Raw genomic sequence first — 14,828 nt, forward strand, 5'->3', positions numbered from 1 at the left:
AATGCATTTCAATTAACAGGTGTGCCTTAAGTTAATTTGTGGAATTTCTTTCCTTCTTAATGCGTTTCAGCCAGTCAGTTGTGTTGTGACAAGGTATGGGTGGTATACAGAAGATAGCCCTATTTGGTATAAATCAAAGTCCATATTATGGCAAGAACAGCTCAAATAAGCAAAGAGAAATGACCGTCCATTACTTTTAAGACATGAAGGTCAGTCAATTCTGAAAATGTCAAGAACTTTGAAAGTTTCTTCAAGTGCAGTCGCAAAAACCAAGCACTAGGATGAAACTGACTCTCATGAGGACCGCCGCAGGAAAGGAAGACCCAGAGTTACCTCTGCTGCAGAGGATACGCTCATTAGTTACCAGCCTCAGAAATTGCAGCCTAAATAAATGCTTCAGACTTCAAGTAACAGACACATCTCAACATCAACTGTTGTGTGAATCAGGCCTTCATGGGCGGATTGCTGTATAGAAACCACTACTAAAGGACACCAATAAGAAAACACTTGCTTGGGCCAAGAAACATGAGCAATGGACATTAGACCGGTGGAAATCTGTCCTTTGGTCTGACGAGTCCAAATTAGAGCTTTTTGGTTCCAACCGCCGTGTCTTTGAGACGCAGAGTAGGTGAACGGATGATGTCTGTATGTGTGGTTCCCACCGTGAAGCATGGAGAAGGAGGTGTGATGGTGTCACCAGCAAAGCACCTCCACACAGTCTGATTTTATTTAGAATTCAAAGCGTACTTAAACAGCATGGCTACCACAGCATTCTGCAGCGATACACCATCCCATCTGGTTTGCACTTAGTAAGACTATAATTACTTTTTCAACAGGACAATGACCCAAAACATACCTCCAGGCTATGCAAGGGCTATTTGACCAAGAAGGAGAGTGATGGAGTGCTGCATCATATGACCTGGTCTCCACAATCACCCGACCTCAACCCAATTGAGATGGTTTGGGATGAGTTGGACCGCAGAGTGAAGGAATAGCAGCCAACAAGTGCCCAGCAAAAATGGGAACTCCTTCAAGACTGTTGGAAAAGAATTCCAGGTGAAGATGGTTGAGAGAATGCCATGAGTGTGCAAAGCTGTGATCAAGGCAAAGGGTGGCTACTTTGAAGAATCTCATATGAAATATATTTTGATTTGTTTTACACTACAGTTCCCGTCAGTATCCAGCGGCCTGGCGCGGCAGCGCGGCCTGGCATTGTTGGAGTTCATGTTCGAGCTGTGTACCAGTCACGATCCTGCACAGAGGACAGTCAGACCAGCTCACACCCCCTCATCACCGCCCTCTACACTTCCCATCAAAGCATGGTGGATGAGGGGAGACGCCTGCCATGCTGCCCTGGAAGTTGATTTGTGTCGACTTGCTGTACAAGTTAGACTAGACTTGTGACTGTTTCCTATACATTGTCCTTAACAACAATACCTACCTAGTATTTAACTTCTTATTATGTGGATGTTCCAGATACTGTATACACCCAGACATAGTCATTTAGCCCATGTTCTGAGCCCAGATTAAACCCAGTATTGGGTGGGGGGGTATAAAAGAGTTGGACTGCACAGGGCAGAGCTACAGGAGAAGTTTTCCTTTTCAATTTGAGCGGCTATGTGTTTCCAAAATGAGTCAAGTAAGGCGGAGCGCTGAGCTGGCGACCCCAGGGTGACGAGGGAGAGGGAAGGAGAGCAGTCAGGCCAGGCAGGGCCGTGACTGATAGTAAACCCCAGGTAGTCGGAGCCCTTTGTTTCCAGCCAGACAGGTAGCAGCCTGCTGGTCACATGAGTCCTGCTGCTGGGCCTAGCACAATAGGGAAACAGACGGCTGTGTGCGGTTTAGAGCCCGACCGCTAAATCGGTCTTTATTCCGTACCTAAAGCACCAAGATTATAGAATGAACGAAAATAATTCTGGTAATTTGAATATATTTTAATGGTAGCCTGAAGAGGGCGCTCTACGAGCTGCTGATTGAACATCATTCAGCCCGTAAGTCACAACGTGAGAGTAGGCATGGTGGTTTGACGGTGATTATCGTGCCAGCGACGGCATATTTGAAAACAGAAGTAATCTAAAGTACACTTCACCAAGCAAGCAGCCCTCATGACATTATCACTTAGTTAATGTTAGCTGGCTAGCTAGGCAGCAGTGTAGTTAGCCTCTATCTAGCCAGCAAGGTAGTTAGCCTAGCTAGCAATCTGTGCTACTTATGTGCGAACGCTGGACTGGCTCCATAGTGAACTCATCCTTGATACACGGTTACTGTCTGGAGTCCACACTCTGGATCTGTTAGGTTTTCTACCTGAAATATGCAATCTGCAAAAAAACAAGACAGTTGGCGCATTCAAGATGAGATGGGATTGTTTGTTTGCTAGCTAAATTAGAATGTTTGTGTGACTAAAACCAGTGTGGCAAGCATTTTCCTGCATGGATGCTTTCAGCCATCAGCACAGGGGTGTCAGGAAGAGACCAAGCAGAGTTGACAGTAAATCTCACTGTAACACATTCATACACAGTTGGAGTTCTATGTTACATAGCTATGTGTTAGGGATGTTGCATAGTTGTGTTATTCATTTGTACAGATGGGCTCGGTAGTTGTATGCCAAGTTACGTTATCTTATGAGGTTACATTATGTGTGAGGAAAACAAGGGAGTCTGGTCTCGTTTTGAGCCAGTTGACTGGATCCTGTTTGGGAGGAAGGAGGCAGGTGGGCTGCCTGACAGGTTTGTGCTGGTTTTCAGTTCCAGTTGCAGGTCTGAGACAAGGCCACAGTTCTCATGTTCACCCTCCTTTTTAATGAGAGAGAATTAGTCTATTTCGCTGCCTCAGTGTCATATATATATATATATATATCTATATTGGTACCTCAGTTTTGTATTAACAGCCTCACTGGACAGTGACTTGAACAAGAAGTGTCATCACATCATAACTGAGTTAAAGTAGGCAAGAACTTAATAACTCAATCATTCACCACATCTCAGGAACTAATAAATGTTGTTCTGAGCTTTCGGGGGAAAACAAAGTAAAAATCTCCATGCCTGTGATTGAACCATCCCAATGTTCTGCATGCAGACACCGTATTCCTTGTTGTTTATGTCTATTGTTATTCTTTCTTCATTTAATTATTATTCTTCTTTTTTTTTTAATCCAATTTCTTTCCCGAGGCCTACTATCCCTTCATGTTAAATTCAGCACAATAACAAGTGTTTAGCAACAACATGGGAGGGCCCTTACCTCACTAAGAACAAGCTTACAGCGCTGCGTCATCGTTACAGCGATTTAGCCGTGTCTTTGTGTTGGCTTGTTTTGGTATATAACCAGACTTATTTTTTAAGAATGAGAGAAGGAGAACGAGAGGCCAAGGCTGAATGGTGCTATCGTACCCAGACCCCACTGTTACAACACAACAGCAGTATAACCCAGTCTATTTATCGCTCCGCAGCACACTACTGTGAATAGGCAGCCATACAGAAGCTTTACAGGGCTGGCTGCTGACTCCTCTTACACTGTGATAAGAGCTAGAGCTGTGTGTGTGTGTGTGTGTACAGTGTACCCTGATTAGAGTTATGAAGCCTCATTTCGGGGCGGCAGGTAGCCTTGTGGTTAGCGTGTTGGACTAGTAACCGAAAGGTTGTAAGATCGAATCCCTGAGCTGACAAGGTAAAGATCTGTCGTTCTGACCCTGAACAAGGCAGTTAACCCGCTGTTCTTAGGCTGTCATTGTAAATAAGAATTTGTTCTTAACTGACTTGCCATGTTAAAAAAATAAAATAATAATTAAAGTCGCTGACTGAGTCACTGGGTTAAAAGTCAGACCACGTCACGCACTGTCTGACTGGGAACAGCTTTTACTTTTTAACTCTGCTCGTGTTCCTCATTCTATTCCTGGCATCAATGACCGTAGTGAACTAGAAAGCAGAACAGAGTACTGCTTTGGTACGCTGGAGGTCCGCTGTCAGTCATAACGTGTGTTGGTGTGAGAGAGAAAGTGAGCTGTACAGTGTCAATGAGTGAACAACCATCCATTTTCAGGTGCTCTAGGCCTGTTGCCCCCCCCCCACACACACACACACACACCTGCTCTGTGTGTAACCCAACCTCTATAACGTCCACCTGCTCCCCCTATCATGACCTGTTTGGTTCCAGGTCCTGTGCACCACCCCTCTCCGATCATTACCTGTTTGGTTCCAGGCCCTTTGCACCACCCCTCTCCAATCATGACCTGTTTGGTTCCAGGCCCTGTGCACCACCCCTCTCCAATCATGACCTGTTTGGTTCCAGGCCCTGTGCACCACCCCTCTCCAATCATGACCTGTTTGGTTCAAGGCCCTGTGCACCACCCCTCTCCAATCATGACCTGTTTGGTTCCAGGCCCTGTGCACCACCCCTCTCCAATCATGACCTGTTTGGTTCCAGGCCCTGTGCACCACCCCTCTCCAATCATCTCCTGTTCCAGTTCATGTCTAACATTCCCTCCCTCTCTCTTCCCTCCACCAGGCATGTGTTCTTCATGCAGGTCAAGGAGAACCTCCACAGCGGCCACCTGAGGATGTGTTCTGTGCAGGCTGAGGAGCTAAGTGCCCTGCTGGCCCAAGCCGAGTTCAGAGACTACAACCAGAACACAGCCAAGTACTGGTACTCTGAGCTGTGTGGGAGCGAACCCTGCCCGGCAACAGTCAACAGGTAAGGCCAGGGGACACCTGGGGGGACATGAAGGCTCGCACACACACACACACACACACACACACACACACACACACACACACACACACACACACACACACACACAGCTATGTCCTACTATGCTTGAGGATTTTTTGGGGACCAACAGTTGATTGCCATTCAAGATCCTATTTTCACTTTTCCCCTAAACCTAACCTATAACCCTAAGCAAAAATGGCCTCACTTCTGAATTTGTTAGTTTACTATTCTTTTGAGTACTTTTGGTTCTCACAAGTATAGTAAAATGTGTCCACACACACACCCACCTGTGGCGTGTCAAAACAGGATTGAAGCTCTAGCCATTGTGCTAATTAGATGGAGTTTGCAGGACATGAATACACGGTTGAAATATTGAAAGCAAAGCTACCCTTGACAAGGTCGCTGGCTGGCTTAGTGAACAGATATGTTATTAGAGGCTTATGATATGAAAGTATCAACATCTAGCTGAACCAAGTGACAGATGTGTTGTTAATGATTCATCCAACATCGGTTGGACATCTAACAATCAGGTGCTTCAAAGAGGAAAATTCCCTTTCCTGTCCCAATTCAGAATGATTGAAAATACATCCCAGAACAGGTCAAACCTTTTCATCATTTATTACCATCAGTGTTACCTAGACTTAGCTGTGTTCCTATTCCCATTAACATATGGTAGCTGCTCAAAACGAATAAACAATTAGGTGTAAAATAGGTTCTAGAATTTGCACTCTAACCCACGAGTTGCTCCAAGCCGTAACATTTCCCTCTACTTAGCCTACCTTTTTGAATACGTGTGTAGCTGACAGAAACATGCAGCCCCATGGGAACCTGATATCAGTTACACTGACATTGCAGACTGCAGCAGAGTTTGGAAGTCCCCAGAAATTGTTTGCTTTGCAATTGGAACAAAGTTCGAAACTCATGCCCACGTGTCAGTCGCCATGCGCAAAATCCAGACTAAGAGGAAACTAGAATAAAAGACATGGTCACGAGGTTCGCTGTACAGAAAGAAAACATGTTCCTACCATGGAACCGAGGTTGGTTTGCAATTCCAACAACAGCTGGTCCCACGTGATGTCACCCAACATGAGATGAGCAACAACAGATGGAAAGGAAATGGCACCCTATTTCCCCATAGGCTCTGGTCAAAAGTAGTGCACTAGATGGGTAATAAGGTGCCATTTTGGAGCATACTACACATGCTCACAAGGTCCCCTCTAGAGAGACACACCCCTCTCTTCCCCATGTTTCTACCATGTAGCCACTTATTTTTCTCTCTCAAGGACCAAACCTGTTCAGGCATGGAACTGAACACCTGACGGAATTTCACCAAAGCAAGCAGGGTCATTGAGTTCTCGCATTGTGAAAAGACTGTAAATCATACAAATCAACACTTGAAAGGGAATGGTACAGGTGAAGTCGGAAGTTTACATACACTTAGTTTGGAGTCATTAAAACTCGGTTTTCAACCACACCACAAATGTCTTGTTAACAAACTATAGTTTTGGCAAGTCGGTTAAGACATCTACTTTGTGCATGACACAATTAATTTTTCCAACAATTGTTTACAGACAGATTATTTCACTGTATCACAATTCCAGTGGGTCATAAATTGACATACTCGAAGTTTACTGTGCCTTTAAACAGCTTGGAAAATTCCCGAAAATTATGTCATGGCTTTAGAAGCTTTCCCAAAGGTTAATTGACATCATTTGAGTCAATTGGAGGTGTACCTGTGGATGTATTTCAAGGCCTGCCTTCAAACTCAGTGCCTCTTTGCTTGACATCATGGGAAAATCAAAAGAAATCAGCCAAGACCTCAGAAAAAAAATGTAGACCTCTACAAGTCTGGTTTATCCTTGGGAGCAATTTCCAAATGCCTGAAGGTACCACGTTCATCTGTACAAACAATAGTACGCAAGTATAAAAACCAGGGGACCACGCAGCTATCATACCGCTCAGGAAGGAGACGTGTTCTGTCTCCTAGAGATGAACGTACTTTGGTGCGAAATGTGGAAATCAATCCCAGAACAACAGCGAAGGACCTTGTGAAGATGCTGGAGGAAACGGGTACAAAAGTATCTATATCCACAGTGAAACGAGTCCTATATCAACATAACCTGAAAGGCAGCTCAGCAAAGAAGAAGCCAGTGCTCCAAAACCGCCATAAAAAAGCCAGACTACGGTTTGCAATTGCACATGGGGACAAAGATTGTACTTTTTGGAGAAATGTCCTCTGGTCTGATAAAATAGAACGGTTTGGCCATAATGACCATCGCTATGTTTGGAGGAAAAAGCCGAAGAACACCATCCCAACCATGAAGCACGGGGCAGCATCATGTTGTGGGGAGCTTTGCTTCAGGAGGGACTGGTGCACTTCACAAAATAGATGGCATCATGAGGAATTCAAATTATGTGGATATATTGAAGTAACATCTCAAGACATCAGTCAGGAAGTTAAACCCTGGTCACAAATGAGTCTTCCAAATGGACAATGACCCCAAGCATACTTCCAAAGTTGTGGCAAAATGGCTTAAGTACAACAAAGTCATGGTATTGGAGTGGCCATCACAAAGCCCTGTCCTCAATCCTATAGAAAATTTGTGGGCAGAACTGAAAAAGCTTGTGCGACCAAGGAGGCCAACAAACCTTACTCGGTTACACCAGCTCTGTCAGGAGGAATGGGCCACAATTCACCCAACTTATTGTGGGAAGCTTGTGGAAGGCTACCTGAAATGTTTGACCCAAGTTAAACAATTTAAAGGCAATACTACCAAATACTAATTGAGTGTATGTAAACTTCTGACCCACTGGGAATGTGATGAAAGAAATAAAAGCTGAAATAAATCATTCTCTCTACTATTATTCTGACATTTCACATTCTTAAAAGTGATGATCCTAACTAACCTAAGACAGGGAATTTTTTACTAGGATTAAATGTCAGGAATGTGAAAAACTGAGTTTAAATGTATTTGGCTAAGGCATATGTAAACTTCCGGCTTCAACTGTATTTGATCTGACTTGACCCATTTTCTTTTATACAGCCAGATAAACAAGGATTATAACTAGGTGTTAAACATTGACTTATTAATATTTTCTGTGAAACCCAACCTGGAAATTGTTTTCCACCTCCAACACACAAAGCCCACAACTGTCTCTTGTCTGTCTGTCTGTCTCTCTCTCTGTCTCTACAATAACAATAACATGGTTGGGAGAACCAAGCCAGCGATTAGAGCGTAGCCCAGCAGCTCGTTGACTGGTTAAGTCAACAGTTTGAGAAGACCGACAGTTTGGGTGGAGGCCAAGCTAAACTAGGGACTGTTCATACTAGGTCAGAGGACCGATCTATCGCTGTGTTTACACACACTCTAGGACACACACTAGGATACACATGCAAGACAAGCACACACAAACTAGGGTCCTCCTGACATCGTAATTGGAGGGAAAATGTAAATGCCAATGGACTGGCTCTAATCAGGCTAATATTGACATGAAGCTGTCTTGTTAATGTATTGTCAATTGTAGTAGCCCATTTGGTGATTTCTGTCAGCCCTGTTGTTTTGAGTAATTGCCGATAGCATACTTCTATTGCACTATGGGTAATGTTCTAGATGTTCTCGCCCCTCATAATCAAGCGTATGTCTTTGGAGGAAGACTTAACCAATGTCTGTACTGTGTTTAACTAATTTTGTGATACCATTTACAGTTGCGCTCAAATTAAGTTTGTAAACCACTTTCAAATGGCTTTGAGCCAACAACAATAATAAAATGCATACATACAGATCATTTTACCATAGTAAAGAAATTACAGCAGGGAAATATTATCAGTGTTGTGAAAGTTTCCGAACAGCAAAGCTGTCTGTAAGAGGAAATGTATTGGTGATGCATTCCATAGACAGAAACAGTTGTTGGGAGTCGACATCAGTACCCCCGTATAGCTGTATGAGTAATGTTCGTGAGGAAGTCGAGGTTCGTATGGAACTGAGGAAGTAGAGGTTCGTATGGAACTGAGGAAGTAGAGGTTCGTATGGAACTGAGGAAGTAGAGGTTCGTATGGAACTGAGGAGGGGTCGAGGTTCGTATGGAACTGAGGAGGGGTCGAGGTTCGTATGGAACTGAGGAGGGGTCGAGGTTCGTATGGAACTGAGGAGGGGTCGAGGTTCGTATGGAACTGAGGAGGGGTCGAGGTTCGTATGGAACTGAGGAGGGGTCGAGGTTCGTATGGAACTGAGGAGGGGTCGAGGTTCGCATGGAACTGAGGAGGGGTCGAGGTTCGGTCCGTATGGAACTGAGGAGGGGTCGAGGTTCGGTCCGTATGGAACTGAGGAGGGTTCGAGGTTCGGTCCGTATGGAACTGAGCAGGGGTCGAGGTTCGGTCCATGAGTAATGCTAGGGCAATAATAGCTCAGTTCATACACTTGAATTCACACTGCACACATAGTGATGAGAGGATTGCTAGCAGGACAGGACAGAGGCTCACATTACATTATAGTAATTGATTCCCTTATTATTTTTGCTCAGATAAGGGGATGATGGGATTATATTATAAAATCTGCTCTCTGGGTGACAGACTGACAGCTCAGGAAGGACCCTTCCTCCCTCCCTCTATAATCTCAATCCCCATCACATGAGGTCTCTGTAGAACTATGTAAATATGAGTTCCCTCCCTCCCGGGGTAATAGGATTCATAAAGATATGATGGAATTCTTATGAAGATATTTTCCCTTCAGTCTGCCGTCTAGTATCTGGGACCTTGGTGCTTCAGTCTGCTGTCTAGTATCTGGGACCTTGGTGCTTCAGTCTGCTGTCTAGTATCTGGGACCTTGGTGCTTCAGTCTGCTGTCTGTAGTATCTGGGACCTTGGTGCTTCAGTCTGCCGTCTGTAGTATCTGGGACCTTGGTGCTTCAGTCTGCCGTCTGTAGTATCTGGGACCTTGGTGCTTCAGTCTGCCGTCTGTAGTATCTGGGACCTTGGTGCTTCAGTCTGCCGTCTGTAGTATCTGGGACCTTGGTGCTGTCTGTAGTATCTGGGACCTTGGTGCTTGCCTTGTGGTGCAGCTGACATACTGACTGTGGCCATTGAGTGATTCATGTAGAAGTGCTTTAACTTCTATGGGCTAGGTGGGGCGTTTGCGTCCCACCCTAGTCAACAGCCAGTGGAATCGCGTGGCGCGAAATACAAATACCTAAAAAATGCTAGAACTTCAATTTCTCAAACATATGACTATTTTACACCATTTTAAAGACAAGACTCTCGTTAATCTAACCACATTGTCCGATTTCAAAAAGGCTTTACAGCGAAAGCAAAACATTAGATTATGTCAGGAGAGTACCCTGCCAAAAATATTCACACAGCCATTTTCAAAGCAAGCATATATGTCACAAAAACCAAAACCACAGCTAAATGCAGCACTAACCTTTGATGATCTTCATCAGATGACACTCCTAAGACATTATGTTATACAATACATGCATGTTTTGTTCAATCAAGTTCATATTTATATAAAAAAACAGCTTTTTACATTAGCATGTGATGTTCAGAACTAGCATACCCACCGAAAACTTCCGGTGAATTTACTAAATTACTCATGATAAACGTTGACAAAATACATAACAATTATTTTAAGAATTATAGATACAGAACTCCTTTATGCAAACGCTATGTCAGATTTTAAAATAGCTTTTCGGCGAAAGCGCATTTTGCAATATTCTGAGTACATAGCTCGGCCATCACGGCTAGCTATTTTGACACCCACCAAGTTTGGGGTTCACTAAACTCAGAATTACTATTAGAAAAATTGGATTACCTTTGCTGTTCTTCGTCAGAATGCACTCCCAGGACTTCTACTTCAACAACAAATGTTGTTTTGGTTCCAAATAATCCATAGTTATATCCAAATACCTCCGTTTTCTTTGTGCGTTCAGGTCACTATCCGAAGGGTAACGCGCGAGCGCATTTCGTGACAAAATAATTCAAAATATTCCATTACCGTACTTAGAAGCATGTCAAACGCTGTTTAAAATCAATTTTTATGCGATTTTTCTCATAGCGATAATATTCCAACCGGGCAACATTGTATTCATTCAAAGGCTGAAATAAAAAAAATGGAGTAGTCTCATGAACGCGCATCTGTCTCACTGTCCCCAGGCTGACCACTTACAAACTCTGCTGCTGTTCTTTGCCCAGAGACAGCAGACACCCCATTCCACTTTCTGGCGGCTTTAGAGAGCCAATGGAAGCCTTAGAAAGTGTCACGTTACAGCACAGATGCTGTATTTTTGATAGAGATGCAACAGAAGGACAACAAATTGTCAGACAGGGCACTTCCTGTATGGAATCTTCTCAGGTTTTGGCCTGCCATATGAGCTCTGTTATACTCAGACACCATTCAAACAGTTTTAGAAACTTTAGAGTGTTCTCTATCCAAATCTACTAATTACATGCATATTCTCATTTCTGGGCAAGAGTAGTAACCAGTTTAAATCGGGTACGTTTTTTTTGTCCGGCCGTGCAAATACTGCCCCCTAGCCCCAACAGGTTAAACCTCATACTGGCTGCTGGACTGACTGTATGGCTGGTGTTAGGACCCTTCATGTCTTCTAGATGGCCATGGGTAGTGATGTTCATGACTTCATTACCAGCAGTCTGTCACGTTTCTCAGTTGTGTGAAGATGTTTCTCTACTGTTTTCTCACAGCCCTCCCAGGAAATGAATGCAGAACATTAACTATTTGAAGCACAGTGGCTCTTTTGTGTGAGCCCTTTGAAGCAATGAGGCTCTGCATCTGAACCATTAGTAACGCTGCCATCTCCCTCTCTCTCTCTCTCTCTCTCTCTCTCTCTCTCTCTCTCTCTCTCTCTCTCTCTCGCCACAGTATCATCTCTAAGCACAAGGCGTTGGAGGGTCAGAGCCCGGGGTCAGTGGAATACCAGGCCCTGCAGCTGGTGTCCAGCCTGGAGCACTATGGGGTGGAGTGGCACTGGGCCAGGGACGCAGAGGGACAGAGGCTGGCCATAGGGGTAGGCGCTGAAGGTATCGCTGTCTGTAAAGAGGACTTCAGCCTGGTCAACAGGTAAATGAAGGGTCTTCACCATACTTAACCAACTGCTCCATCTCTTGTGCAGTCAGAACACTGACATATCTTCCAAAACAATGTCACCAGAGAGCTTGGCATGTGGGTTGCATAGTGCACAATACACAATCTACTGTACATAGTTGATTGCCTCCTAGAAATACTGTACCTTTACTCTCTGTAAATACTGTACCTTTACTCTCTGTAAATACTGTACCTTTACTCTCTGTAAATACTGTACCTTTACTCTCTGTAAATACTGTACCTTTACTCTCTGTAAATACTGTACCTTTACTCTCTGTAAATACTCTCTGTAAATACTGTACCTTTACTCTCTGTAAATACTGTACCTTTACTCTCCGTAAATACTGTACCTTTACTCTCTGTAAATACTGTACCGTCCAAATCTCTGAAGCGTAAAGTCCATCTGACCCGCTAACTTTACCTTCCAGGAAATCTGAGATTGTTATCATGAAACTTTAATTATATATTTGTTTTATTGTTGTGCAATAGGGTGTAATATTACAGAATTTCAGTTGAAAGAATACCATTTCTAAATTCAGCTTTTCTTTATCCATTCTAGGATCAGCTATCCTATAATCCAAACAGCCACCCAGTCAGGGAAGAGTGTTTACCTGACGGTGACCAAGGATACCAGCGACAGTATGGTTCTGCTATTCAAGCTGATCAGCAACCGGGCAGCAAGCGGACTGTACCGGGCCATCACTGAGACCCACGCCTTCTACAGGTGAGTGGACAGGAGTGGAGAGGGTTACCTTGTGGGAAGCCAGAACACAAATACATACAGTCCAATTCTACACTCTGCATATAGTCATCATACTGGATGTGTGGAGTTAGATTGGATCACCAACTGATCGAAGGCGTTGTTGATCAAATGTTCCATGATGAAAACCTAAGGGACTTACTTCTCCGCAAACTATTTGGTAGAGTTAAAATGAGAGCCTCTGAGTATAGTATATAGACACATTGACCCCCCCCCCCCCCCCCCCCCCATGGGCTTCACTGTTATGTTAATGTGTTGACCACATGTTTGTTTACACTACCATCCTCTTCATGGTCTGTGGTCACTTACTCACCTGACTACATCCCTCTGAATCCACGAAGAGTTCCTGAACCAGTCTGGCGTGACTTTATACTGCCTAGGGGCTGGTCAACCAGCCAACCGTTACACTTCCCCATTTTAGTCCAGTTAGGTATCGTTCTCTCTCTCTTAAACGTTGGTGTTTCTGAAGACTCAACGTTCTGCTCTGTTTACCACGGTTCTGCTCCCTGAATATGCATCCTGATCTGTAGTTGTACACATTAACTGAGACTGTGCTTTGGTCCTTAGTGTCATCAACAAACTGCCTCCCCATCTACAGATTCACAGCGTGCTTTGACATGTCCTGATCTTGATAAAGCCATAGGCAGTACAGGACATGGAGACAGTCTTAGTGTTGATATTAATGAAACTAAAAGTGTTTCTTCCTGGAAAAATGGATGTCAGCTGTTTTCAATTGTGCAATAGCAAAGATTGTCTTACAATAGTCACAAAGGTCCAAAGATGACCTCCCTCTATTGTGTGGGTGGGGGTTTTTACCACCTATTCCTCAGCTTGTGCAGATGTGCCTGTTCTGTAGAACCAACAGCAGTAACAGTGTCTGTCAGTGGAGAGGATTTCTACAGTCCTATTCTGCTGTTGAACATGATCAACCCCCTTTTATAGGGTGTTGACTAGATGGTATACAGCTACGGACAGATTGGACTTTTTCTAGTAGGTTAGGAGAACTTACATAACAGGTTAGGAGAACTTACAGGACATAGCATGTTAGGAAAAGGGTTTGGGTTAGCCAGAATGCTAAAATTCTCCCAGACTCAAACATGCAACATTTTTACCTTAGCTGTACACCATTTAGCCACAACCCTTGTATAGGTTCAGAACCAAAAGAGATGGTGGACAATGGAGAAATCAATTGATTTGAAAATAATGTCTAACATTCAGTTGACAGATGAACACAGCATGAGATTGAGACTTTATGCTCATGACTTCCTGGTTAGTAATGTCTCCCTCTCTCCTCCCAGGTGTGACACGGTGACCAGCGCGGTGATGATGCAGTACAGCCGTGACTTCAAGGGTCACCTGGCGTCTCTCTTTCTCAACGAGAACATCAACCTGGGCAAGAAGTACGTCTTCGACATCCGACGCACCTCCAAGGAGGTCTACGACTACGCACGCCGGACGCTCTACAACGCCGGCATCATGGTGGCGGGCGGCGAGAGGACGCCATCGGGGCGCAGTCCACTGCGTGGCCAGGAGGAGGGGCTGGGAGAGGACTGTGGGAGCTGTCAGCAGAGCAGGGCGCTGCTGGAGAGACTAGAGAAACTCAGAGAAGCTCTGCTGTGTATGCTGTGCTGTGTGGAGGAGATAGACGCAGCCTTCTGCCCCTGTGGACACATGGTGTGCTGCCAGACCTGCGCCAACCAACTACAGGTAAAGAGACCCAGATAGAAGTGACTACTTGTGATTGGTTGAAAATGATCTCAACACACATGTTAATTCCTACATGGTGGTCCTGGCTACATTGAGAAGCTACTACCAGTCAATGATAGAGAAGGACTCCAGAAAACACTGAACTCTGCACATTCATTTAGTTGTTGATGGTTTTTGGTCAAGTCGACCATTGGTCAAGACATTTGGATGCCACCACTGCCGTCAACCCCCAGAATACTCGGCTGTCTCACTAGGTTTAAATGTCTTCCCTTTCTCATCTTTCATGAGGCCGTATTTCAGCTTGATCTTAATACACTACAGCAGTAGGACAGAAACCCATCCGGTCCTTTGTGCCATTGTAGGAAAGAACACTTGGGAAGGAAGCTGTTGGGGAGTATTGGAACCTAGCCACAGTCTGTGTTAGTGGTGGTTGTCCACGCTCTGTGGTTCTAGCTGTGTAATACCATGAGTGGCAGAGCGCTCTGATTCCAGGAGAATACTTGACTTTTCTCCTGAGTCACTTTCATCACTTTTAAGGCTTTAAAAAAAATGATCCAGTG

At 44.4% G+C, this 14,828-nt stretch overlaps 1 protein-coding gene across 2 annotated transcripts in view; it reads left to right on the plus strand.

Moving 5' to 3' along the window:
* The window catches only part of LOC115175367 (E3 ubiquitin-protein ligase MYLIP-A), a 31,126-nt gene that overhangs the window by 13,360 nt on the left and 2,938 nt on the right, over positions 1-14,828 (plus strand). The window contains exons 3-6 of one of the 2 annotated variants that reach the window (XM_029734592.1): positions 4,501-4,686; positions 11,580-11,777; positions 12,361-12,525; positions 13,860-14,268. In XM_029734592.1, the coding sequence (XP_029590452.1) occupies positions 4,501-4,686; positions 11,580-11,777; positions 12,361-12,525; positions 13,860-14,268 (958 nt within the window). Of the gene's footprint in view, positions 1-3,712; positions 4,687-11,579; positions 11,778-12,360; positions 12,526-13,859; positions 14,269-14,828 lie in introns of those variants that run through there. The other variant, XM_029734590.1, reaches the window with a different exon arrangement.

Source organism: Salmo trutta, chromosome 36 (genome assembly GCF_901001165.1).
Source record: "Salmo trutta chromosome 36, fSalTru1.1, whole genome shotgun sequence".
In the NCBI taxonomy this organism is placed as follows: Eukaryota; Metazoa; Chordata; class Actinopteri; order Salmoniformes; family Salmonidae; genus Salmo; species Salmo trutta.